This window comes from Balaenoptera ricei, chromosome 10, assembly GCF_028023285.1.
Source record: "Balaenoptera ricei isolate mBalRic1 chromosome 10, mBalRic1.hap2, whole genome shotgun sequence".
NCBI classification, from domain to species: domain Eukaryota; kingdom Metazoa; phylum Chordata; class Mammalia; order Artiodactyla; family Balaenopteridae; genus Balaenoptera; species Balaenoptera ricei.
This window is the reverse complement of record NC_082648.1, coordinates 84,865,679-84,893,447: the sequence shown is the minus strand read 5'-3', so window position 1 is coordinate 84,893,447 and position 27,769 is coordinate 84,865,679. Positions and strand designations below refer to the sequence as shown.

Sequence of the window (27,769 nt, the reverse complement as noted above, 5' to 3'; positions counted from 1 at the left end):
ATGCAGGGGACGCGGGTTCGAACCCTGGTCTGGGAAGATCCCACATGCTGTGGAGCAACTAAGCACGTGTGCCACAACTACTGAGCCTGCGCTCTAGAACCCGCATGTCACAACTACTGAAGCCCGCACGTCTAGAGCCCATGCTGCACAAGAGAAGCCACTGCAATGAGAAGCCCCGCACATTGCAACAAAGAGTAGCCCCCGTGCGCAGCAGTGGAGACCCAACACAGCCAAAAATTAAATAAATAAGTAAATAAATAAACAGATAAATTTATTTAAAAAGAAAAGAATTGGGTTCCCTGGTGGTACAGTGGTTGAGAATCTGCCTGCCGATGCAGGGGACACGGGTTCAATTCGAGCCCTGGTCCAGGAAGATCCCACATGCCGGGCAGCACCTAATCCCGTGTGCCACAACTACTGAGCCTGTGCTCTAGAGCCCGCGAGCCACAACTACTGAAGCCTGCGTGCCTAGAGCCCGCACACCGCAGCAAGAGAAACCACCGCGCATCACAACAAAGAGTAGCCTCCTCTCGCTGCAACTAGAGAAAGCCCGTGCACAGCAGCAAAGACCCAGCGCAGCCATAAATAAATAAATAAATAAATAAAAATAATTATATTAATGTATTAAAGGAGAAAACATATACTCATCCTGAAAGACCCTAAATAAATTTAACAAATCATAAGAACATTCCTTCCTTACTCTTCCTACAGACATGATGATTACTATGTGTCAGGCACTGTACTAGCACTTTTCATGGGTCTATCTGATCTTCACAACATCCTTATGAAGTAGCTATTACTGGTATGTTCATTTTATAGATGAGGAAACTGAGGCACAGTGTGGTTACATAATCTTCCCAAGGTCATGCAGTTAGAAATGGAACCAGTATTCGAACTTAGGCAGTTTGAATCCTGAGTGTGCTTTTTATCCACTATGCTGTTCTGCTGCTTCTTGTTCATTAACAAAGTAATAAAAACTTCCTTAATATGGTGAAAATGTATCCATGAGAAGCCAACAGCAGACATCATACTAAATGGTGAAACCCTACCAGGCATGCCATTAAGTTCATCAACAAGATAAGAATTATACTCTCATTATTTTAGTCGTTCTAGCCATGCAGTTTTAAGAAAAAAAATCCAGGATGAGGTCAGCTGATTAGCAGTGTAATTCCATCTACAACTTTAATTCTCCCTTGCCATGCAACATGACATATTCTCAGATTCCAGTGATTAGGACATAGACATTTTTGGGGTACCATTATTCTGCCTACCACAGTACCCTTGGAAATATTGTTACCTAAGAAAAGAATATGAGGATAAGAACAATTGCCACCAAAATCAGTGCTTGCATAGCAATGAGAGCTTAATCTGCCTTGTCTGTTAGTTTATTTTTCAGGAGTTATATCCAGGTGAAGAAGAGAAGTTGAGGGCTGGAAGGAATACGTTTTACATTTAGCACTAATTACAAAGTTGAAACTGGGTTGAAATAGATACTCTAGTTTTACTCTTAGGTTTTCTTAACTATGTTTCTCTTCATGGTTGCAAATTCCTTCTCATATTATAAAATGCTATCTTGTGGTGTATACTGTATATTTAGTAGAGAGATGATAAGTTGTGTGATTATAACTCAAGGAGATATTTCTGCTCACAGTTCACCGATTCTGATTTGCTGTGTGAATAGTTATTATTGAGAGTTACATCAAGCAATCAAGGTACATATTATTCATTAGAAAATGTTTGGTTAGTATAATTTTGGCTATGGTGCTCCCTAATATTACTTATGTAATGTTGTGCATTTACAGTCTCTGATGTGACTATATACTGGGTCTATTACATATTTTACCTTGCTCAAATGGTAAGAAATTGTTAAAGATATTTTCTGGGACTCAATCACATGGGCATTTATTTACTACAAAGCCAGTGTTTTCAGTTATTTTTAGAAGGCATTTTAAATTATCAGAGTTAATCTTGTTTTCTCTTTTTTCTGAAAATAATTATATAGGACTATACTATGTAGTGCGATAGAGTAGCCACTGTCCATGTGAGGCTATGAAGCACTTGAAATATGACTAGTCCTAATTGCAGTGTGCTATAAGTATAAAATAAACACTGATTTTGACAACAGTACAGAAAATGTAAAATACCTCAATAATTTTTATATTCCATATTGAAATGATGATGTTTGTATATACTAGGTTAAATAAAATATACAAAAAAATAATTTCATCTCTTTTTAAAATCTTTTTAATGTGGCTACTAGAACATTTAAATTTACATGTATGGCTCACGTTATTCCAGACTTATTACACCCATATGAGATACTTCTAGCCCATGATAATAAAATTACATCATCACTATGGAGATGAGAACTTAACTTACAGTACTCAATAGCATGTGCACGTGTCCAGTTCATCCAAAGATGGAAGCAAACTGTTAAGATATGGATTGAAAAGAACAGGGCTTTGTTTTCATTGCTTGAAATTATCTGACATGTCAGAAGACCATTTCTACATACTCTGACCCTGCTTGAGGCGTTTGATGCACATTCTGTACGTTTTCATATCTGGAGCCTTGGAGTGACCTCAAGTGTCAAGAGTCAGATAAAAATCAAGAAAAGCTGAAAGGTTTTATGTTGCTCCTGAAGGATTTGTCCCATAGGTTGGTAGAGGGTATAATGATGATCAATTTGTGGAGTAGCTGTGTTTAAGTCTTGTTTGCTATACACAAGATTGTATTGGCCCAAGAAACTCAGACTTACAGTTTATTTAGGTATAATCTTAAATATGTGAGAGCTTAGGAAACATAGTATTCTCACTAATGAACGTCCAGGTTATTTGAAAGTTCTGTGGAAAACCTATTTTGTTTATATTTGTTCTAAAATGTACTAATCCAATTTGATATATTAGTACAAATAGCATAACAAAGGAAATTAAATCTTTGGTAATTGGGGCTCTCATATTGTCTCAGAGCATTCATTCTGGGTATGAATTCTCACATACAGAATTTAAAATATAGACAAGTTAGTATAGGAGATGGAATTGAGTATATATTAGACTAAGACCAAGGATCTATATATTTTCTTTTTTGGGGATAAATATGTGATAAGATTTAAAACTTTTTCAAGACATCTCTTAAAGGTATTTAGAAATTCTTGTATTTTATACAACAGCCTTAAGTTTATCAAGGTTTTAATATAGGCCCTCTTTTTGAATTTAAAGATTATCATTGAGAAACAAGAGGAGTGCAGTGCAAAAAGTTGGAATGAAGTAGAACGTTAGCTCAAAGCTCGAGCTTATAAACATCAAAGTTTATTATTTTTTTAATTAACTTTTTAGTTGGAAGGTCTGAGTCTGGCTTATTTATAATCTTTCAGGTGTGTGTGGATGTTCTATGGATATGTGGATATGTGCCTAAGGCAGTCAAATATATTTATATGTATACTAAATTTCTATTCTGAACCTCCTTGTTTAAAAAAGATGTATCCACATTCATTCTGTTTAGGAAAGGAGACATGCATTGGAGATTTTTTTCCCCATGCTCCTATTATAATTAATTCTTTTTTCTTTTTGATAATGGGGAACTGAGATGGTATAGGTAAATGAAATCTATAGACCTTGAATCTTATTTTTGTTATAAATATCATATCTTCCCCTACTAAATATTTATAAGGTCTAATAACATGCAGGAAATTTAAAAATAATTTGAGTTAATTTACAGTATTTTCTCATTTCTTTTCCATCCTTTGCCAGAGGTATTCCTGAGCAACATAGTGTGCTAGTCACCTTTAACTATTGGCTTTCCCCAAAAGACACCAGTGCCCTCGCAGTTCTCTCTAATGGAGATAGCCCATCTTCCATGCATTTCACTCATGGTAGAAATCTCAGTCATTGTTTTGTTCTTATCCTATTCATATGGATACCATCTCCCATAGGTTTGTTTTTTGTTTTTGTTTTTGGCTGTGTTGGGTCTTCGTTTCTGTGCGAGGGCTTTCTCTAGTTGTGGCAAGCGGGGGCCACTCTTCATCGCGGTGCGAGGGCCTCTCACTATCGCGGCCTCTCTTGTTACGGAGCACAGGCTCCAGACGCGCAGGCTCAGTAATCGTGGCTCACGGGCCCAGTTGCTCCGTGGCATGTGGGATCTTCCCAAACCAGGGCTCGAACCCGTGTCCCCTGCATTGGCAAGCAGATTCTCAACACTGCGCCACCAGGGAAGCTCTCCCATAGGTTTTTATTTTAGACATGTCTACTTGAGTTTCCTCCCTCTTCTCTACCTCTGTATATCCACTAGTTCAGATTTCTTTGTTTCTTCCCTAGGTTGTTAAAGCAGACTACTAACCTGACTCCCTGCAACCAATTTGTTCACTCTCTTCACCTTCCAACTGTCTTTAGAAAGGGCTCTCATTATAAAATACCCCAGGGACTTCCCTGGTGGTCCAGTGGTTAAGAATCCTCCTTCCAATGCAGGGGACGCATGTTCGATCCCTGGTCAGGGATCTAAGATCCCACATGCCATGGGGCAACTAAGCCCACGCACTCTGGAGCCTGTGTGCCACAATGAAAGATCCCACATGCTGCAACTAAGACTCCATGCAGCCAAATAAATATTTTTAAAAATAATTTAAAAATAAAAATTATAAAAAAAATAATAAAACACTGAGCCGATCCAGAAGCATGCTTAGTATCTTTCTGATAACCCTCTAGGTCCACGGTGCTTATAGAATAAAGGCTAAGCTTCTTGGCATGTTATAAGGCTGTTCACAATCTGGAGCAAACCTATCTTTTCTCCTTCATATTTTATTGTTTTTAAAAAAATTTTCCTTGAAAAATACTTGATAATTTTGACTATTCAAACAATTCAGAGGCGACTAATTATTTTTGCATGCATTTTTCTATGTTAATGCAAATGTTTAACATCAGTATAATGGGAATAATAACAGTCTCTGTCTTATAGTTGTGTGGATATAAATGAGTCAATGTATGTAAAGCATTTAGGATATTGACACACTCACACAATATTATGCAGCTTGCTTTTTTCATTTAATATGTTTTCAAGGTCAGTACATATAGATCAAACTTACTTGTTTTAATAGTTGCATAATATTCCATGGTGTAGATAAATCCTAATTAATTTTTCCCTTTTTGGTGGGCATTCATGAGCTTTCTCTTTTTTACTATTAAAATTTTACAGTAAATATTTTTGTGCCTGTAGTCTTCATATTAATACTTTTATTTCATAGGCATCTAGAGGAATTTGCAGGAAAAAGATTGTGAAATTAAGTCATTATGGGATCTATGTACCACCAATTATAAACAATACTAAAAAAAAAAAGTGATTCTAGTGCCAGAATAGAGAAATTGGTGAATACGAGAGAACCCCTAGAAACAGACCAACAGTACATACAGGCATACCTTCAAGATATTGTCAGTTCGGTTCCAGACCACTGCAGTAAAGCATATATCGCAATAAAGCAAGTCACATGAACTGTTTTTGTTTCCCAGTGCATATAGAAGTTATGTTTATACTGTAGTCTGTTAAGTGTACAATACCATTATGTTAAAAAAGCAATGTACATACCTTAATTGAAAAATTCTTTATTACTAAAAAATCATAACCATCATCTGAGCCTTTAGCAAGTTGTAATCTTTTTGCTGGTGGAGGGTCTTACTTCTGTATTGATAGCTGCTGACTGATCTGGGTGGTGGTTGCTGAAGTTTAGGGCAGCTGTGGCAATGTCTTAAAATAAGACGACAATGAAGTTTGCCCCATCGATGAACTCTTCCTTCCATGAAAGATTTCTTTGTAGCAGGGAGTGTTGTCTCATAGCATTTTACCCATCTTGTAACCTCTTTCAAAATTGGAGTCAGTCCTCTCAAACCCTGTTGCTGTTTTATCAACTAAGTTTATGTGATATTCTAAATTCTTTGTTATCATTTCAACATTCTTCACAGTGCCTTCACCAGGAATGGATTCTGTCTCAAGAAACCACTTTTGTTGCTCATTCATAAGAAGCAACTCTTCATCTGTTCAAGGTATATCACGAGATGGCAGCAGTTTGGTCACATCTTTGGTTTCTACTTCTAATTCTAGTTCTCTTGCTACTTCCACCACATCTGCAGTTATTTCCTCCATTAAGTCTTGAGCTCCTCAAAGTCATCCATGAGGGTTGGAATCGACTTCTTCCAAATTCCTGTTAGTATTTTGACCTCTTCCCATGAATCACAAATGTTCTTAATGTCATTCAGAAAGGTGAATCCTTTCCAGAAGGTTTTCTTTTTTTTTCTTTAACATCTTTATTGGGGTATAATTGCTTTACAATGGTGTGTTAGTTTCCTCTTTATAACAAAGTGAATCAGCTATACATATACATATATCCCCATATCTCCTCCCTCTTGCATCTAAGTCAGAAGGTTTTCAATTGACTTTGCCCAGATCCATCAGAGGAATCATTATCTATGGCAGATTTAGCCTTATGAAATGTATCTTAAATAATAAGACTTGAAAGCTGAAGTTACTTCTTGATATGTGGGCTGTAGAATGGATGTTGTGTTAGCAGGTGTGAAAACAACATTAATCTTATTGTACATCTCCATCAGAGTTCTTGGGTGACCAGGTGTATTGTTCATTGAGCAGTAATATTTGGAAAGGAATCTTTTTTTCTGGGCAGTCAGTCTCAACAGTGGGCTTAAAATATTCAATAGACCATGTTGTAAAGAGATGTGCTATCATCCAGGCTTTCTTGTTCCATTTATAGAACATAGACAGAGTAGATTTAGCATAAGTCTTAAGGGCCCTAGGATTTTCAGAATGGTAAATGAGCATTGGCTTCAATTTATTTTTAATTAATTAATTAATTTTAAAAAATTGAAGTATAGTTGATTTACAGTTGGCTTAAAGTCACCAGGTGCATTAGTTCCTAACAAGGGAGTCAGCCTGTCCTTTGAAGCTTTGAAGCCAGATGTAGACTTCTCCTCTCTATCTATGAAAGTCCTAGATGGCATAGTCTTCTAAAGTAAGACTGTTTTGTCTACACTGAAAATCTGTTGTTTAGTGCAGCTACTTTCATTAGTTATTTTAGTTAGATCTTCTGGATAGCTTGCTATAGCTTCTACATTAGCACTTGCGGCTTCATCTTGCACTTGTGTGTGTGTGTGTGTGTTGGTTTTTAAAATTTATGTATCTATCTATCATCTATCTATCTATCTATCTATCTATCTATCTATCTATCTATCTATCTATCTATCTATCTATCTATCTATCTATCTTACTGGAATCTTAGTTCCCCGACCAGGGAACAAACCTGGGCCCCCTGTAGTGGGAGTGCAGAGTCCTAACCGCTGGACTGCCAGGGAATTCCCTCATCTTGCACTTTTATGTGATGGAGATAGAGTCTTTCCTTAAACCTCATGAACCAACCTCTGCTGGCTTCAAACTTTTCTTCTGCAGCTTTTTCACCACCCTCTCAGCCTTCATAGAATTGAAGAGAGTTAGGGTCTTGCTCTGCATTAGGTTTTTGCTTAAGAGAATGTTGTGGCTCATTTGATCTTCTATCCAGACCACTAAAACTTTCTTCTTATCAGCAATAAGCCTGTTTCACTTTTTTATCATTTATGTGTTCATTGGAGTTGCACTTTTAATTTCCTTCAAAAACTTTTCCCTTGCATTCACAATGTGGCTAACTGTTTAGTGCAACAGGCCTAGATTTTAACCTATCTTGGCTTTTGACATGTCTTCTTCCTAAGCTTAATCGTTTCTAGCTTTTGATTTAAAGTGAGAGATGTGTGATTCTTTCTTTCACTTGAACTCTTAGAGGCCACTGTAGGGTTATTAATTGTTCTCATTTCAATACAGTGTCTTGGGGAAGAGGGAGGCCCCAGGAAAGGGAGAGAGGTGGAGAATGGCGGTCAGTGGAGCCGTCAGAACATGTACAACATTCATCAAGTTCACTGTCTTATGTGGACATATTTCTTGATGCCCCCAAACAATTCATAGATCACCATAACAAATATAGTAATAAATAAGAATTTGAAATATTGTGAGAATTACTAAAATGAATTGCAGAGACATGAATTGAGCAAATGCTGTTGGAAAACAGTGAAGATAGACTTGTTCAACTCAGAGTTGCAACAAATCTTCAGTTAAAAAGAAAAGCAAGTCCGTTCTCTACATCTGCGTCTTTATGCCTGCCCTGCCACTAGGACACAGTGGGGGAAGGGGAAGCTGGGACAAACCGAGAGAGTAGCATTGACATATATACACTACCAAATGTAAAATAGCTAGTGGGAAGCTACTGCATAGCACAGGGAGATCAGCTCGATGCTTTGTGACCACCTAGAAGGGTGGGATAGGGAGGGTGAGAGAGAGGCTCAAGAGGGAGGGGATATGGGGATATATGTATACATATTGCTGATTCACTTTGTTGTACAGCAGAAACTAATGCAATATTGTAAAGCAATTATACTCCAATAAAGATGTAAAAAACAAAAATCAGTATCTGCAAAACACAGTAAATTGAAGTGCAATAAAATGGGGTATACCTGTATAAAAATTTAGTTTAAGATAAAGTTGACACTTGAAAGAAGCAGGAAGAGGAAAAATGATTCAATAAAAAAAATCCTGAAAAAGTGTTTTAATTATTGAGAGGAAAAAAAAGTTCAGTTCCTTACCTCATACGATTTAGCTCCCCTGCCCTCATCTGGGCCTGTTGCCTCTAATCCAGAGACTATGTGTTTTATTCATTTCAGGGAATAAATCTCCCATTATGCTGTTTCAAAAAGAAGAAGCAATCTGAGAACCTGACTGATTTAGATTTTCAACGAATGTTGTTGGATATTTGAATATTTCATTCCTTTTTATTGCTGAGTAGCATTCCATTGTATGAACATATCACAAGTTTTTAAATCGATTTACCTGTTAATAGACATTTGGGTTATTTCAGTTTGGGCTAGTATAAATAAAGCTGCTATGTATATTTATGTATAAGTCTTTGTATAGAAACATGCTGTCATTTCTCTTGACTACATATCTAGAGTGGAATGGCTGGATTGTATTGTTCAGTGTTTGAGAGTTGTAGTTGATTTACATCCCTGTCAACATTGGTATGTGAAGTATTCTTAATCAGCACCATTGTAATAGATACGAGTAGTATCTCATGATCTTAATTTGCATTTCTCTCAAGACAAATGATGTTGAGCACCTTTTCATATTCTTACTTGCCATGTGTATATCTTCTTTGTTGAAGTATCTGTTCAAATCCTTTGCCCATTTTTTTTTTAGGTCATTGATTTTATCTATTATGGATCAAAGAATAGAAAAGAAAATGTGATTTGCAAAATTTTTCTCCCAGTCCCCATTTCCTTTTCATTCTCTTAACAGTGTCTTTGAAGACCAGAAGCTCATAATTTTGTTAAAGTCCAATTTGTCAAATTTTCTTGTGTGGGTTGTGCTTTGGTATTATAACCTAGAAAATTTTTTGCTTAATCCAAGGTCACAAAAATTTCCCTGTACATTTTCTTGTAGAAGTTTTATGGTTTTAGGTTTTGCTTTTAGAGCTATGATTTATTTTTAAGTGACTTTTTTTATATGGTGTGGTGAGGATATACAGTTTTGTTTTGGATATGGTATGGCCTAAGCATATCCATTTGTTCCAACACAATTTTTTGATAAGACTGTTCATTCTTTAATGAATTGCTGTTGCACCTGTGTCAAAATCACTTGCATATATGTGTAGGTGGACTTTCTATTCCTCTATTCTCTTCAAATGATCTATCTTTAATACCATACAATGTCTTGTTTACTATAGTTTTATCATAGTCTTGAAATCAGGTAGTGTAAGTATCCAACTTTGTTCTTCTTTTTCAGAGTTGCTTTGGCTATCCTAGGTCCTTTGTATTTCCATATGAATTTTAGAATTAGTGAATTTCTACAAAAAAAGCTTGCTGGGAGTCTGATTGCATTGTATTGAATCTAAAGATAAATCTGTGGAAAATTAACATAATAAAAATATTCAGTCTTCTGATTCATGAACTTGGTATTATCTCACCATTTGTTTAGGTTCTCTTTAACTTCTCACAGCAGTATTTTGTAGTTTTTAGTGTACAACTTTGCACATATTTTGTCAAATTTATTCTTAAGTATTTAATATTTTTCTTGATATTGTAAATGATATTTAAAATTTTTTGATTTCTGATTGTTGTTTGCTAACATATAGAAATATAGTTGACTTTTACCTATTGAGATGTTTCTTGCAAACTTGCTAAACACACTTTTTTGGTTGTGGGTTTTTTTTTTTTTTTTGGTGTAAGGTTTTCCTTTTTTTAAAACATTTTATTTTGAAATAATTTTAGATTTATAGAAGTATTATGAAGAAAGGTCAGAGAGTTCCCTATATTTTTTACACAGCTTCCTCTAATTAAACAATTTTAATTTTAGGAGCTGTTTTTGTAAATTTCATAGGATTTTTTACGTACGTGACTATGTTGTCTTCAAGTAAAGATAGATTTTCTTCTTTCCTTACAATCTGGATGTCTTTTATTTCTTTTTCTTGTCACTACATTTCTAGCTACTACATTGGCTAAAACCTCCGCTACAAAAAATTTTTTTTGACTGCGTATATTATAGTTATTGGTGGTACATGACAAGGTAGGGCTCTCTGAGCCCCTCCCATTCTTTAAGTGGTCTGGGATTGAAACTGTATTGAGAATGGGAGATTCTCAGTGTGTTGGGGGATTGAGTTGGGGCAAGGACTCCCCAGCAGCTGAGCATATCTTTGTTCCTCTCATGTTCTCACTGTGGCTGGTGGCCCAGAGGGCTTTTACTCCTTGGAGGCCATGTGGATCATCAGTCCACTGCCCTATTACTGTAGCCAAATTCATGGTCCTACCAGGAAATGAGCTTGGCAAAGTGGTTATTGAGGGCAATGCAAACCACTGTATCAAGGGTGGAAGAGTGGGTGTCACTGGTAAAGTTGCAGGAGACAGCAAGATTTTCAGTGTAGCCCAGGATGCTCTTTAGTGGGCCCTCTGATGCCTGCTTCACCACCTTTTTTGGTATCATTATATTTGCAACTTTCTCCAGATGGCAAGTCAGATCTATGACCATTATACTGTTGGTGGGGACACAGAAGGCCATGCCAGTATGCTTCCCGTTCACCTCAGGGATGACCTTGCCAACAGTCTTGGCAGTGCTAGTAGATGCCAAAATGATGTTTTGGGAAACCCTGTGGCTGTCACTGTATAGTTTCCCAGAGGGGCCATAAATTTTCAGTCTTCTGGGTGGCAGTGATGGCATTGACTGTGGTCATGAGTCCCTCTACGATGCCAAAGTTGTCATGGTTACCTTGGCCAGGGGTACCAAGCAGTTGATGGTGCAGGAGGCATTGCTGACAATCTTGAGGGAGTTGACATACTTCTCATGGTTTATGCCCATCACAAACATGGGGGTTTCAGCAAAAGGGGCAGAGATGATGACCCTTTTGGCTCCACCCTTCAAGTGAACCCTAGCTTACTCCAAGGTAGTGAAGACATGAGTGGACTCCACCATGTATCCAGCAGCAGCATCACCCCATTTGACATTGGCAGGATCTCATTACTGGAAGATGGAGATGGACTTTTCATTGATGACAAGCTTCCCATTTTCAACCTTGACTGTGCCATCAAACTTGCCATGGGTAGAATCACATTGGAACATGTAGACCATGAAGTTGAGGTCTATGAAGGGTCATTGACAGCAAAGTTTTTCACTTTGCCAGAGTTAAAAGCAGCCCTGGTGACCAGATATCTGATACAGACAAATCCATTTACTCCAATCTTCACTGTTATGTCTTAGGGATGCAGCTGGCACTGCACAGGAAAATCAGCTGTCTGGTGAATGAAGAGAAGCAGAGAGCCTCCAGAAACATGTTGAGTAGAAGTGGGAAACAGACATAACTTGCCCTGTTCTTGATCTTAAGGGGAATGCGTTCAGTCTTTCATCATTAAGATTATGTTAGCTATAAGTTTTTTGTAGATATCTTTTATAGGTTGATGAAGTTTCCTTCTATTCCCAGTTTACTAACAGTTTTTATAAGGAAATGATGTTGGAGTTTGGCAAGTACTATTTCTATATCTGTTGAGATAATAATGATTTTTCTGTTTTAGTTTGTTAATATCATAATTTTTGAATGTTAAAACAAATTTGCATTCCTGAAATAAACTCCATTTCATCATAGTGTAGTGTTCTTTTCATATATTGTTGGATTCAACTTGCTAGAATTTTGCCGAGAATTTTTGCTTCTGTATTCATGAGTGATATATTGATCTGTAGTTCTTTCTTGTCATATGTCTTTGGTGTCATAGAATATTAGGCAGTATTTGTGCCTCTTCAATATTTTGGAATGATTTTTGTAGAATTGATATTATTTCTTCCTTAAATATCTGGCATAATTCCCCATTGAAGCCACCTGGATCTGGATGGTTTTTTGTTTTGTTTTGTGGGGAATGTTTTGTAACCACAAGTTCAAGTTCAGTTTCCTTAATAGATGTAGGGCTATTCAGGTTATCCTATTTTTAAAAATGAGTTTTGGTAGTTTGTGTTTTTCAAGAAACTTGCCCATTTCATCTAAGTTTTTTAATTTATTACTATAAAATTATTAAAAATATTCTCCTACTGTTCATATTTTTAGAATATGGAGTGATATTACCTCTCTGCTCCTGATTTGGTAATTTGTATCTTCTATTTTTATCCTTATCAGTTTGCCAATAGTTTTTTAAATTTTATAGAGTATTTTAAAAATCACTTTTTGATTTCATTGATTGTCTCTATTGTTATCCTGTTTTCTTTTTCACTGGTTTCCTTTCTTCTGCTTACTTTGGGGTTAATATGCTCTTCTTTTCCTGTTTCTTAAAATGGAAGCTGAGGTCATCAATGTGGAACCTTTCTCTGATCTATCAGTGTCATTTTAATATTATAAATTTTTCTTTAGGTACTACTTTAGTTGCATCCCCAAAGTTTTGATATTTTGTGTTTTCTTTCTCTTTCAGTTGTAAATACATTCCAAAATCTTTTTGATATCTTCTTTGACTTATGTGTTATTCAGTTTCTAATATTTGTGGATATTAAAGATACCTTTTGGTGAATGATTTTTAATTTAATTTAATTGGAGTCAGAGAACATAGTTTTGTGATTTGAATCTTTTATTTAAAAAAATTTTTAACATCTTTATTGGAGTATAATTGTTTTACAATGGTGTGTTAGTTTCTGCTTTATAACAAAGTGAATCAGCTATACATATACATATATCGCAATATCTCCTCCCTCTTGCGTCTCCCTCCCACCCTCCCTATCCCACCCCTCTAGGTGGTCACAAAGCACCGAGCTGATCTGCCTGTGCTATGCGGCTGCTTCCCACTAGCTATCTGTTTTACATTTGGTAGTATATATAAGTCCATGCCACTCTCTCATTTCACCCAGCATACGCTTCCCCCTCCCCGTGTACTCAAGTCCATTCTCTATGTCTGTGTCTTTATTCCTGTCCTGCCCCTAGGTTCTTCAGAACCTTTTTTTTTTTTTTTTAGATTCCATATATATGTGCTAGCATATGGTATTTGTTTTTCTGTTTCTGACTTACTTCACTCTGTATGACAGATTCTAGGTCCATCCACCTCACTACAAATAACTCAATTTCATTTATTTTTATGGCTGAGTAATATTCCATTGTATATATATGCCACATCCTCTTTAGCCATTCATCTGTCAATGGACACTTAGGTTGCTTCCATGTCCTGGCTATTGTAAATAGAGCTGCAGTGAACATTGTTGTACATAACTCTTTTTGAAATATGGTTTTCTCAGGGTATATGCCCAGTAGTGAGATTGCTGGGTCCTATGGTAGTTCTATTTTTAGTTTTTTAAGGAACCTCCATACTGTTCTCCATAGTGGCTGTATCAATTTACATTCCCACCAACAGTGAAAGAGGGTTCCCTTTTCTCCACACCCTCTCCAACATTTACTGTTTGTAAATTTTTTGATGATGGCCATTCTGACCGGTGTGAGGTGATACCTCATTGTAGTTTTGATTTCCATTTCTCTAATGATTAGTGATGTTGAGCAATCTTTCATGTGTTTGTTGGCAATCTGTATATCTTCTTTGGAGAAATGTCTATCTAAGTTTACTACCCATTTTTGGATTGGGTTGTTTGTTTGTTTTATATTGAGCTGCATGAGCTGCATGTGCTGCTTGTATATTTTGGAGATTAATCCTTTGTCAGTTGCTTCGTTGGCAAATATTTTCTCCCATTCTGAGGGTTTTCTTTTTGTCCTGTGTATGGTTTCCTTTGCTTTGCAAAAGTTTTTAAGTTTCATTAGGTCCCATTTGTTTATTTTTGTTTTTATTTCCATTTCTTTAGGAGGTGGGTCAAAAAGGATCTTGCTGTGATTTATGTCATAGAGTGTTCTGCCTATGTTTTCCTCTAAGAGTTTGATAGTGTCTGGCCTTACATTTAGGTCTTAATCCATTTTGAGTTTATTTTTGTGTATGGTGTTAGGGAGTGTTCTAATTTCATTCTTTTACATGTAACTTTCCAGTTTTCCCAGCACCTCTTATTGAAGAGGCTGTCTTTTCTCCATTGTATATTCTTGCCTCCTTTATCAAAAATAAGGTGACCATATGTGCATGGGTTTATCTCTGGGCTTTCTATCCTGTTCCATTGATCTATATTTCTGTTTATGTGCCAATACCATACTGTCTTGATTACTGTAGCTTTGTAGTATAGTCTGAAGTCCAGGAGCCTGATTCCTCCAGCTTCATTTTTCTTTCTCAAGATTGCTTTTGCTATTCGGGGTCTTTTGTGTTTCCATACATATTGTGCAATTTTTTGTTTTAGTTCTGTGAAAAATGCCATTGGTAGTTTGATAGGGCTTGCATTGAATCTGTAGATTGCTTTGGGTAGTATAGTCATTTTCACAATGTTGATTCTTCCAATCCAAGAACGTGGTATATCTCTCCATCTGTTGGTATCATCTTTAATTTCTTTCATCAGTGTCTTATAGTTTTCTGCATACAGGTCTTTTCTCTCCTTAGGTAGGTTTATTCCTAGGTATTTTATTCTTTTTGTTGCAGTGGTAAATGGGAGTGTTTCCTTAATTTCTCTTTCAGATTTTTCGTCATTAATGCATAGGAATGCAAGAGATGTCTGTGCATTAATTTTGTATCCTACTACTTTACCAAATTCATTGATTAGCTCTAGTAGTTTTCAGGTAACATCTTTAGGATTCTCTATGTATAGTATCATGTCATCTGCAAACAGTGACAATTTTACTTCTTCTTTTCTGATTTGGATTCCTTTTATTTCTTTTTCTTCTCTGATTGCTGTGGCTAAAACTTCCAAAACTATGTTGAATAATAGTGGTGAGAGTGGACAGCCTTGTCTTGTTCCTGATCTTAGTGGAAATGGTTTCAGTTTTTCACCATTGAGAATGATGTTGACTGTGTGTTTCTCATGTATGGCCTTTATTATGTTGAGGTAAGTTCCCTATGTGCCTGCTTTCTGGAGCGTTTTTATCATAAGTGGGTGTTGAATTTTGTCGAAAGCTTTTTCTGCATCTATTGAGATGATCATATGATTTTTCTCCTTCAATTTGTTAATATGGTTTATCACATTGATTGATTTGCGTACATTGAAGAATCCTTGCATTCCTGGGATAGACCCTACTTGATCATGGTGTATGATCCTTTGAATGTGCTGTTGAATTCTGTTTGTTAGTATTTTGTTGAGGATTTTTGCATCTATGTTCATCAGTGATAGTGGTCTGTAGTTTTCTTTTTTCTGCCATCTTTGTCTGGTTTTGGTATCAGGATGATGGTGGCCTCGTAGAATGAGTTTGGGAGTGTTCCTCCCTCTTCTATATTTTGGAAGAGTTTGAGAAGGATAGGTGTTAGGTCTTCTTTAAATGTTTGATAGAATTCACCTGTGAAGCCATCTGGTTCTGGGCTTTTGTTTGTTGGAAGATTTTTAATCACAGTTTCAATTTCAGTGCTTATGATTGGTCTGTTCATATTTTCTATTTCTTCCTGGTTCAGTCTCGGCAGGTTGTGCATTTCTAAGAATCTGTCCATTTCTTCCAGGTTGTCCATTTTATTGGCATAGAGTTGCTTGTAGTAATCTCTCATGATCGTTTGTATTTCTGCAGTGTCAGTGGTTACTTCTCCTTTTTCATTTCTAATTCTACTGATTTGAGTCTTCTTTTTTTTCTTGATGAATCTGGCTAATGGTTTGTCAATTTTGTTTATCTTCACAGAGAACCAGCTTTTAGTTCTTTTGATCTTTGCTATTGTTTTCTTCATTTATTTTTCATTTATTTCTAATGTGGTCTTTATCATTTCTTTCCTTTTGCTAACTTTGGGGTTTTTTTTGTTCTTCCTTGTCTAGTTGCTTTAGGTGTAAGGTTAGGTTGTTTATTTGAGACGTTTCTTGTTTCTTGAGGATTGTATTGCTATAAACTTCCCTCTTAGAACTGCTTTTGCTGCATCCCATAGGTCTTGGGTCGTCGTGTTTTCATTGTCATTTGTTTCTAGGTATTTTTTGATTTCCCCTTTGATTTCTTCAGTGATTTCTTGGTTATTAAGTACTGTATTGTTTAGCCTCCATGTGTTTGTGTTTTTTCCAGACTTTTTCATGTAATTGATATCTAGTCTCATAGCATTGTGGTCAGAAAAGATACTTGATACGATTTCAATTTTCTTAACTTTACCAAGGCTTGATTTGTGACCCAAGATATGATCTATCCTGGAGAATATTCCATGAGCACTTGAGAAGAAAATGTATTCTGTTGTTTTTGGATGGAATGTCCTATAAATATCAATTAAGTCCATCTTATTTAATGTGTCATTTAAATCTTGTGTTTCCTCATTTATTTTCATTTTGGATGATCTGTCCATTGGTGACAGTGGGGTTTTAAAAGTCCCCTAGTGTGATTGTGTTACTGTTGATTTCCCCTTTTATGGCTGTTAGCATTTGCCTTATGTATTGAGGTGCTTCTATGTTGGGTGCATAAATATTTACAATTGTTATATCTTCTTCTTGGATTGATCCCTTGATCATTATGTAGTGTCCTTCTTTGTCTCTTGTAATGGTCTTTATTTTAAAGTCCGTTTTGTCTGATATGAGAATTGCCACTCCAGCTTTCTTTTGATTTCCATTTGCATGGAATATCTTATTCCATCCCCTCACTTTCAGTCTGTATGTGTCCCTAGGTCTGAAGTGAGTCTCTCATAGACAGCATATATATATGGGTCTTGTTTTTGTATCCATTCAGCCAGTCTGTGTCTTTTGGTTGGAGCATTTAATCCATTTACATTTAGGGTAATTATCGATATGTATGTTCCTATTACCATTTTCTTAATTGTTTTGGGTTTGTTATTATAGGTCTTTTCTTTCTCTCTTGTTTCCTGCCTAGAGGAGTTCCTTTAGCATTAGTTGTAAAGCTGGTTTGGTGGTGCTGAATTCTGTTAACTTTTGCTTGTCTGTAAAGGTTTTAATTTCTCTGTTGAATCTGAATGCGATCCTTGCTGTGTAGAGTAATCTTGGTTGTAGGTTTTTCCCTTTCATCACTTTATGTATGTACTGCCACTCCCTTCTGGCTTGCAGAGTTTCTGCTGAAAGATCAGCTGTTAACCTTATGGGGATTCCCTTGTATGTTAATTGTTGTTTTTCCCTTACTGCTTTTAATATATTTTCTTTGTATTTAATTTTTTTTTTTTTTAAAGTCAGTGATCTTTTTTTTTTTTTTCTTAATTTATTTATTTATGGCTGTGTTGGGTCTTCGTTTCTGTGCGAGGGCTTTCTCTAGTTGCAGCAAGCGGGGGCCACTCTTCATCGCAGTGCGCGGGCCTCTCATTATCGCGGCCTCTCTTGTTGCAGAGCACAGGCTCCAGACGCGCAGGCTCAGTAATTGTGGCTCACGGGCCTAGTTGCTCCGGGGCGTGTGGGATCTTCCCAGACCAGGGCTCGAACTCGTGTCCCCTGCATTGGCAGGCAGACTCTCAACCACTGCGCCACCAGGGAAGCCCTGTATTTAATTTTTGATAATCTGATTAATATGTGTCTTGGCATGTTTCTCCTTTGTTTTATCCTGTATGGGACTCTCTGTGCTACGTGGACTTGTTTGACTCTTTCCTTTTCCATATTAGGGACGTGTTCAACTAAAAAAATCTTCAAATATTTTCTCAGTCCCCTTCTTTTCCTCTTCTTCTTCTGGGACCCCTATAATTGGAATGTTGGTGTGCTTAATGTTGTGCCAGAGGTCTCTTAGAGTGTCCTCCATTCTTTTCCTTCTTTTTTCTTTATTCTGCTCTGCAGTAGTTATTTCCACTATTTTTTCTTCGAGGTCACTTATCCATTCTTCTGCCTCAGTTATTGTGCTATTGATCCCTTCTACATAATTTTTAATTTCATTTATTGTGTTGTTCATTGTTGTTTGTTTGCTCTTTATTTCTTCTAGGTCCTTGTTAAACGTTCTTGTATTTTCTCCATTCTTTTTCCAAGAATTTGGATCATCTTTACTATCATTATTCTGAATTCTTTTCCAAGTAGACTGCCTATTTCCTCTTCATTTGTTTGTTCTGGTGGGTTTTTACCTTGCTCTTTCGTCTGCTGTGTGTTTCTTATTTTGCTTCACTTACTGTGTTTGGGGTCTCCTTTTTGCAGGCTGCAGGTCCCTAGTTCCTGTAGTTTTTGGTGTCTGCCCCCAGTGGCTAAGGTTTGTGCAGTGGGTTATGTAGGCTTCCTGGTGGAGGGGACTACTGGTGCCTGTGTTCTGGTGGACGAGGCTGGATCTTGTCTTTCTGGTGGGCAGTACTGCGTCTGTTTGTGTGTTTTTGGGTGTCTGTGACCTTATTATGATTTTAGGCAGCCTCTCTGCTAATGGGTGTGGTTGTGTTTCTGTCTTGCTAGTTGTTTGGCATAGGGTTTCCAGCACTGTGGCTTGCTGGTCGTTGAGTGGAGCTGGGTCTTAGCCTTGAGATGGAGATATCTGGGAGAGCTTTCGCCATTTGATATTACTTGGAGCCGGGAGGTCTCTGGTGGACCAGTGTCCTGAACTCGGCTCTCCCACATCAGAGGCCCAGCCTTCACACCCAGCCAGAGCACAAAGACCCTGTCAGCCACACCACTCAGAAGAAAAATGAGAAAAAAGAAAGAAAAATAAAATAAAATTATTAAAATAAAAAATAAGAAATTATTAAAAATTTAAAAAAAATTAAAAAGTAATAAAAAAAAGAAAAGGAAGAAAAAAAAATGGACAGACAGAACCCTAGGCCAAATGGTAAAGCAAAGCCATACAGAAAAAATCATACAAAGAACCATACACATACACACTCACAAAAAGAGAAAAAGGAAAAAATATATATATCTATATATTAAAAAAAAAGGAAGAGAGCAACCAAATCAATAAACAAATCTACCAATGATAATAAAGTCTAAATACTAAAGTAAAATAAACATAAAACCAGAAACAAATTGGATGCAGAAAGCAAACCGCAAGTCTACATTTGCTCCCAAAGTCTACTGCGTCAATTTTGGGATGATTAGTTGTCTATTCAGGTAATCCACAGATTCAGGGTACATCAAGTTGATTGTGGAGATATAATCCGGTGCTCCTGAGGGTGCTGGGAGAAACTTCTGTTTCTCTTCTTTGTTCGTACTGCTCCTGGGGTTCAGGATTTGGCCCTGCCTCTGTGTGTAGGTCACCTGAGGGCGTCTGTTCTTCGCCCAGGCAGGACGGGGTTAAAGTAGCAGCTGATTCGGGGGCTCTGGCTCACTCATTTGGGGGGTGTGGGAGGGGTATGGAATGTGGGGCGAACCTGCAGTGGCAGAGGCCGGCATGACGTTGCAACAGCCTTAGGCATGTCGTGTGTTCTCCCGGGGAAATTGTCCCTGGATCACAGGATCCTGGCAGTGGTGGGCTGCACAGACTCTTGGGAGAGGAGGTGTGGATAGTGACCTGTGCTTGCACACAGCCTTCTTGGTGGCTGCAGCAGCAGCCTTAGCCTCTCATGCCTGTCTCTGTTGTCCATGCTGATAGCCGCGGCTCGTGCCCATGTCTGGAGCTCATTTAGGTGGTGCTCTGAATCCCCTCTCCTTGCGCACCCTGAAACAGTGTTCTCTTGCCTCTTCGGCAGGTCCAGATTTTCCGCAGACTCCCTCCTGGCTAGCTGTGGTGCACTAGCCCCCTTCAGGCTGTGTTCATGCAGCCAACCCCAGTCCTCTCCCTGGGATCTGACCTCTGAAGCTCGAGCCTCAGCTCCCAGCGCCCCCCGGCCCCAGGGGGTGGGGGGGTGGGGGCAGAGAAGCCTCTCGGGCTGGTGAGTGCTGGTCGGTACCAATCCTCTGTGCGGGAAGCTCTCCGTTTTCCCCTCTGCATCCCTGTTGCTGTGCTCTCCTCCGTGGCTCTGAAGCTTCCCCACGCCACCCAACCCCCGTCTCTGCCAGTGAAGGGGCTTCCTAGTGTGTGGAAACTTTTCCTCCTTCACAGCTCCCTCCCAGAGGGGCAGGTCCCGTCCCTAATTCTTTTGTCTCTGTTTTTTCTTTTTTTCTTTTGCCCTACCCAAGTACGTGGGGAGTTTCTTGCCTTTTGGGAAGTCTGAGGTTTTCTGCCAGCGTTCAGTAGGTGTTCTGTAGGAGTTGTTACACACATAGATGTATTTATGATGCATTTGTGAGGAGGAAGGTGATCTCCACGTCTTAGTCCTCCGGCATCTTGAACGTCTCCCCTCTGAATCTTGTAGATTTATTGAGATTTATGATCCACAATATGGGATATATTGGTAAATGTCTTGTGTTCACTTGAAAAGAATATGTATTCAGGTATTATTGAGTAAGTGTTCTATAAATGTCAGTTAGGTCAAGTTGGTTGGTAGTGTTACTCAATTCTTGTATACCCTTAATGATTTTCTGTTTACTTGTTCTATCAATTATTGAGAGAGACATATTGAAATCTCCAAGTGTCAGTGGGTAGGTCTATTTCTCTTTGCAGTTGTATCAGTTTTTTGCTTCATGTATTGTGAAGTTCTGTTATTAGAGGCAAAAAACATTTAGGATTCCCATATTCTTCTGATAAATCGACATCTTTGTCATTCTGAAATGATTTTCTTTATCCCTTGTAATATTCTTAGCTTCGAAATCTGGTTTGTCCAATGTTAATATAGTTATTTAGCTTATTTTGATTAGTGTTAGTATGATTTTTCTGTCCTTTACTTTTTTTCTATTTGTATCTCTATATTTAAAGTGAATTTCTTTTAGTGAGTATATAGTTGGGTCTTACTTTCTTTAATCCAGTCTGATGATTTTTCTTTTTTAGTTGGGATGATCAGACCATTGATAGTTAATGTAATTATTGATATGGTTATGGTTATTGATATGGTTAAATCTGTCATCTAACAATTTGCTTTGTATTTGTCTTACCTATTCTTTGTTCCTCTTTTCTGCTTTTTTTTTTCTTTTGCCTCTTTTGGATTTTTTTTAATGATTTCATAGATTATTTTAAATAAGTACATTCCATTGTTTTAACACTTCTGAGTTTTACCTGTGGCTTATTTATTCATTAAAAGTAATCCTTTATTTGATTTTTAAATTTATATAATTTAGCACACATTTATTCAATAGCTGTTGTATTCAGTACTTAGAGAAAGAGTTATTGGAGTAGGTGAATCTTGATCAGGGCTTTGGAGGAATGGTAAGGTATGATTGGTTAGAGAATCTATTGTAGGTTAGTAGAAGGGCATGATTAAAGGCACAGAGGTGGAAATTAATAGAGCAAGGTGGGTGAGCTAGCAGGAGGAACAAAAGTATAAAAATTTTAAGAATGTAATAGGAGATTGAAAATGCTTCAAGGATTGATTAAAAAAAAAGATTGGTAAAAACCTAACAATCTTAATGAAATTGTAAAACATATGCACATTGTATAACTTTACTTGTTTAACTGTTACTTTTTTTATTCTCAGGAAGTAAGCTACCATTAAAGAAAAAAAACCACTGAATTGAAATAAGGTTAAGATCAAAATAATGTTAAATCCTTACAACTGACTAATTATATTTGGCCATTAATTTCCTCAAGACCTTTTTTATTACCAAATAAATTGTTTAACTCTTATGTAACTTGATTTTTTTTTTTTTAACAGTTTCCTGTTTTAAATTGTATAATGCTCTCTCTTGGTTTTATTTACTCTTGGACAGCTCTCAATGTCCTTTACATAACATTTTTTCTGTGCTGGACCCTCCAGTATTGTTAATATCCATGGTTCTATTGTCTGTCCCATATTTTTCTTTCTTTCTTTTTTTTTCTTTCCTCACAATGTACTTTCATATAGGTTCTCTGACAGTTTCAGTGAGGGCTGGGAGGTTTTCAGATTTTGAGTTGCCTTGAACTTGGGACTGTCTACCCAAGTCAGGTTTGATTTTTTTTTTTTTTTAACCAGGGGTTGTTAGATTTTAATTAATATCAACCTTTGAGAAAAGGTTTCACCTTGCCCCCATATACAAATTATCCACTGAGGTATTTGAGTCTGATGGCCTCCCTCTTAAAGAGTCTGATATCAGGCACTCCCTTGGTTTTACCTTCTATTTAATAATAATTTGTTCTAACAATTTGTTGAACTATGTTCTAACAAATATAATAGATGCTAGTACTATGTTCAACTACTGCCATAAGAGCTTTGTAGGTATTGATTCATTTGATTCTCACAACATTGTAAGGTAGTACTATTATTATCATCTCTATTTTTCAGATGAGGAATTGAATTTCAGAGAGGTTAAACACTTCATGCAGGGCTACCCCCAGCAAGTAATGGAGCCAGGTTTTTGAACTCAGGTAATCTAACTTCAGGGCCATGCTTCTAACTAGATATTTTTATAATCTTCTGGAGATCCTTACTTTTATGTAAGTATGTCAGATACTTAAAATTCAGTGTCTCCAAACCTGAAGTCATTGTTTGCTTTCCATCTGCACTGTCTTCCCCAAGGAAATTTGCTTCTCTTTTCACATCTTTGTTAATGTTGTCGTTTTTCTTTTGGTCATTTAGGCATTAAATTTGAGTCATTCTGTGCTACTACTTTCTCCTTCCTTCAATTGATCCCTGCATCTTATTGATATGTCCTTTTAATAACTGTTGAAAAAGTACATTCTGCTCATTTTCATTGTCTCAACTTACTTAAAGTCAGTTGTGATCTCTCATTTGGAATAGCTATTCATTCTCTTCTCAGAGATGCTTGTGTGCTCTCTGGTACCTTGATTATCTTAGCACTCTGTAATTGTTAGTTTATGTGTCTCTCTTCTCCGTTAGACTCTGTTCTTGTAAAGAAGGGCCGTGAATTATGATTTTGTACTCTCAGTGCCTAGCTTAATATGTGACATACAATTGGTGTACAATAAATATTTTGTGAATACATGAATTAGTTTGTCATTAGATGTTAGTTTTGATGGCTTTGATAACAGTTTGTTTTTATTTTGTTTTGTTTTTTATTTTGGTCTACTTTTGGAAAAGTGTCTTTCAATGCCTAATTTTTTCAAAAGCTGTACATAGTTTCTGTAATTGTAGTGATCAAGGATAAAATGGATTCTTTCATGTAGTTACATGTTATCTTCAGAATATATTGTATAGTAAAATAACTTCAAAACTGTTAGAATCTTTTTATGGTTTGTGATAGTCCAAATCTTTAATTATATTTTCAAGAATGAAATATGTATTATATTCTCTTAGTAGCAATGGAACAGAAAGAAGTGTTTATATTCTTTACATATGCAAAATATAATTTATATAAACCACTGCCATCTCAGAATGAGTGTGTTAAAAGGGAGTAGGCAGGTGTCATAAATCTTTATTCTTGGTAAAGAATATAATAGTTGAATGTTAATTGCATCCAATATTTAAGTAATGACAGAAAGTGATAGGGAATTTTTGGGTCCAAATATAATGCATGGCAGTGGGCCTGCATTTACTAATTTCTGAAGGTAGCTATATTCCCTAATAATTTCCCTGCATCAAATAAATGAAGATATTATTCTGAGGGGAATGCACGAAAGGTGGCAGTTGTTTTCTACATGAGTAAAATTTTCATATGCAACATGCTACTGACTGTGGGACTGTCAGTCTTCCTTTTGTTTTTCAAAGCACAATTCTGCTTAACTGTTAACTCTGTGCTTGTGCTTTATTTGCAGCATCTGGCGAGGCCCCAATGTGAACTGCACAGACAGTTCGGGTTACACTGCTTTACACCATGCAGCCTTAAATGGACATAAGTAAGTGCCACTTATTTGGACTGGAATCTTTGTGTATTTAGTTACATGTGATGAAGTTAATTACGTCTGATGGTACCTGTCTCATGTTGCCATGAGTCCCCTGGGCTTAGATGAATTTGAAGAGGCACCAGGTGTTCAATACCTGACAAGTTGAAAGTGGTAAGAATGTTGCTGAGATGATTATGTGCAGAGTGTAAGTCAGTCAAATATCACACAGGGAAAATGGAAGAAGTGACAGAACCATGTTAGTCGTGTGTACCTTTGGTGAGGGAATGGGATACATCACTTAATGACACCTCCCTACTTTTTTGGGTGTCTTCACCAAATATGGGATTATTCACTAGGAGTGAACTCTTCAATAGAATCTTGCTGTTATAAGCCATAGGCACTTACATGAACCACTTCAAAATCCTCAAACTAAGCTAAAATGCTTTGTCTTTGTCATTCATGGATGGTCTTTCAGGTTTTAAACTTCTTTAACCTGTTTTTCAGAAGGAATGTGACCCTGTTCATGTGTCTCCCTTCCTATCTGTTTTTCCTTTGCTTTAATGATTCAAGTTAGTCTTTTCAGATCTGGATCATTTCATTTCACTTCAGTTTTATTAGATGTGGCAATTACTGCCTTAAAAGTGCTAGTTACCTTTTACTTTCACACTTAACATTTCTTTCATTCTGTGAATTGAGACACAAGGGACTTAGTTATACTTGATCACATTTTAAGGCCTTGAAGCTCTCATGGAAGAAACATCATTTTTGTCATTATTTATCATTATGGCATTTTTATCTAACTTATTGCATAAATTGAACATTATCATTCTGTTTGAAGAATCATCCAAATTATATAAAATACCATGAACTGAATGTTTCATCACTTACATTTTTAGTATTGGAATTCCCAAATTACATTTCTTTTCATCCAGTCCTGATTCTTTATTATATCAACTTATACCATCTAACTTAGAACTTTTTATTTTGTCGAGTGTTTTTCAGCTATATGCTATCCTTCTGTAGAGTGGAAAATGTGTCCAGATCCCTAACATCTGAATCTTTTAAAGGAATTACTATTTATTCATCTTTGTACCTGAGTCATCAGGAGTGAAATCTATTAGATAAGCCCAAGCTGGCTTCTTTGGCCATCTTAGTTGTAGATTCAGGGTGGTACCATATTTCTTAGTTCCAATGGGGAAGACAGACCTATCAAATCTAATGGACAGAAGATCTTGAGCTTGACCATTTGAGCTATACAACTTTTCTTGTTCTATCTCAGCTTGGCATTATAAGTATTTCTCAAAATAATATTGTCCCCAAATGGACATATCCCTTCTTGATTTTCAGTGAAGTTTTTAGTAAATGTTATTGGTTTATACATGACATCCTGTGAAGTTCTAACCATTGAGATATATTTCTCTGAGGCCTCTTGCATAATTCTTAGTTTTTATTGGCAGTGTACAAAGTGAGGATAATTTAGGTGATTGAATAGCAATCATTAAGATTATCATAAAGAGATGAGGATTTGACTGTATATCTTTTAAAATCTCTTTAATTGCAGATGTTCTCTGAGAATTATATATCTCTGCTTTGCTTTTATCTAAAGGTCTCATTTATCTTTTCTTTTAAACTCTTTCTAGAAAGATTTTACTTAGTGTCATTCTGTAGGTATTGGAAAAAAGGAGGAAAATTCTAATCCCATCTTTCCCTCCCTGCTAGTTATGTGACCTTGAGCCATTTCATTAACCTATTTAGGCCTCAGTTCAGTGTCCTGAATACAGTGGCTGGATATTTTTTGTTGTTACTTCCAATTATAACATTTTATGATACACTGTTTTATTATTGTTTGTGGCTCAGTTATGTACTATGATGTTACAATTCTGAAATTTGGATTTTCATCTAGAGTATAAGATTTCTTGATTTTAAATTATTTAAGTTACCAAGGACTTTTAAAATTAGAGATCATTTATTCTACCCTACCCTCCTCACTTCTTTCATTTTATAAATGGAGAAACAAGACCATTCTGGATAAGTGACTTAGTGGCCACTTAGTTATTAAGGTGGGGCTGTTTCTAGAGTCTAAGTGTTCTAGTTCCAAGTGTATGCTTTTACCAGTACTTCACATTATATCCCCTCGGTGGCTGTATGCACATCAGTTTTCTAAATTCTTGTTGGTTTTTCTCTGTCACATTTTGTATTTCTTGTTCCCGTTATCAACAGGTAGTGTGTTCTCATGGAATGCTGATTTAAATACTGGCATAAGAAAAGATATTTGACGGATAAAAAAGTGTCATAGAATATACCTCAGAGCCAGAGGAGAATGGTTTATGGTTTTTCTTTTCTTTGTCTTTGCTGTTCTCACTTGGCATAGGTAATGAACTATTGTGTTGTATTCTTCCCAAGCAAAAGACATTTTTTAATGTCATAGACATTCTTCTATGTCAGCATAGAAACACATAATTTCTGTCTTTATTCCTGCTGCTGTTGTATCCATCAGCTCTAGGTTGTTTTCATAAGCATTACGATTTCTAGGCTGAAGTTCATGGAATTATAGAGCTGGAAGAAATATTACAGGGTCCTATAGTTTATTCTTTTTCTTTGGGCACACGCTTTCCCCTTCCCTCCAATATATAATCTATGGCCTTGTGACTTCCCTGGTGGTCCAGTGGCTAAGACTCTGCACTCCCAATGCAGGGGTCCCGGGTTCGATCCCTGATCAGGGAACTAGATCCCACATGCTGCAACTAAGATCTAGCATGCCTCAACTAAAGATCCTGCGTGCCACAACTAAAAGATCCCACATGCTGCAACTGAAGATCCCACATGCCGCAATGAAGGTCCCATGTGCCGCAACTAAGACCCAGTGCAGAAATTAAAAAAAAAAAATCTATGGCCTTCATACTACAAATTAAGCCTGTATCCTCTTTATTTTGTATATTTTACAGCTCTTGTTTATCACTGGTAGTTAATCCACAAGTGGAGCAGCATTTTATATCTGAAATACATTATTTCATAACGAACAATTCATCTCCACTTAGCCAAATCAGGACACAATAGAAAATGTAATGTACTCTTGGTGATTTCTGAGTCATTTGTAATTACAGATTAGAAAATTTTTACCTTCAAATGATAGAAAAAACATGGTCAGTAGAACAAATTTAACTAGCGATGATTATAAATAAATTATTTCAGTAGATAGGCTAGAGATGTTTCTCTTTTTCAAAATACGGAGGATTCATTGTCTCTCTCACATATTTCTACTGCAAATTTGATTCACTTAATTCTCTTCCAATTAGCCAGCTTTCCTTCCTCCTTCCCTCCTTCCCTCACTCCTTCCCTTACTCCCTCCTTTCTTTCCTTCCTTCTTCATGCCTTTCTTCTTTCTCTCTCTTCCTCTGTCCTTCTTTTCTTTCTTCTTTCCTTTCCCCCTGTCTTTTTAACTAATATCTTATCATTCCCTGTAAGGTTTTACTAAACCTGTATATTCATGTTTCATTTCGATTCTCCTTCTTT

General features: G+C 36.7%; 1 protein-coding gene and 1 pseudogene across 5 annotated transcripts in view; one reads left to right on the top strand and one right to left on the bottom strand.

The window, feature by feature from the left end:
* The window catches only part of ANKS1B (ankyrin repeat and sterile alpha motif domain containing 1B), a 1,156,005-nt gene that overhangs the window by 157,532 nt on the left and 970,704 nt on the right, over positions 1-27,769 (top strand). For all 5 annotated transcript variants that reach the window (XM_059936736.1, XM_059936735.1, XM_059936734.1 and 2 more), the window contains exon 2: positions 24,188-24,268. In XM_059936736.1, the coding sequence (XP_059792719.1) occupies positions 24,188-24,268 (81 nt within the window). The remainder of the gene's footprint in view (positions 1-24,187; positions 24,269-27,769) is intronic.
* LOC132373487 (glyceraldehyde-3-phosphate dehydrogenase-like) lies at positions 10,811-11,876 on the bottom strand (annotated as a pseudogene).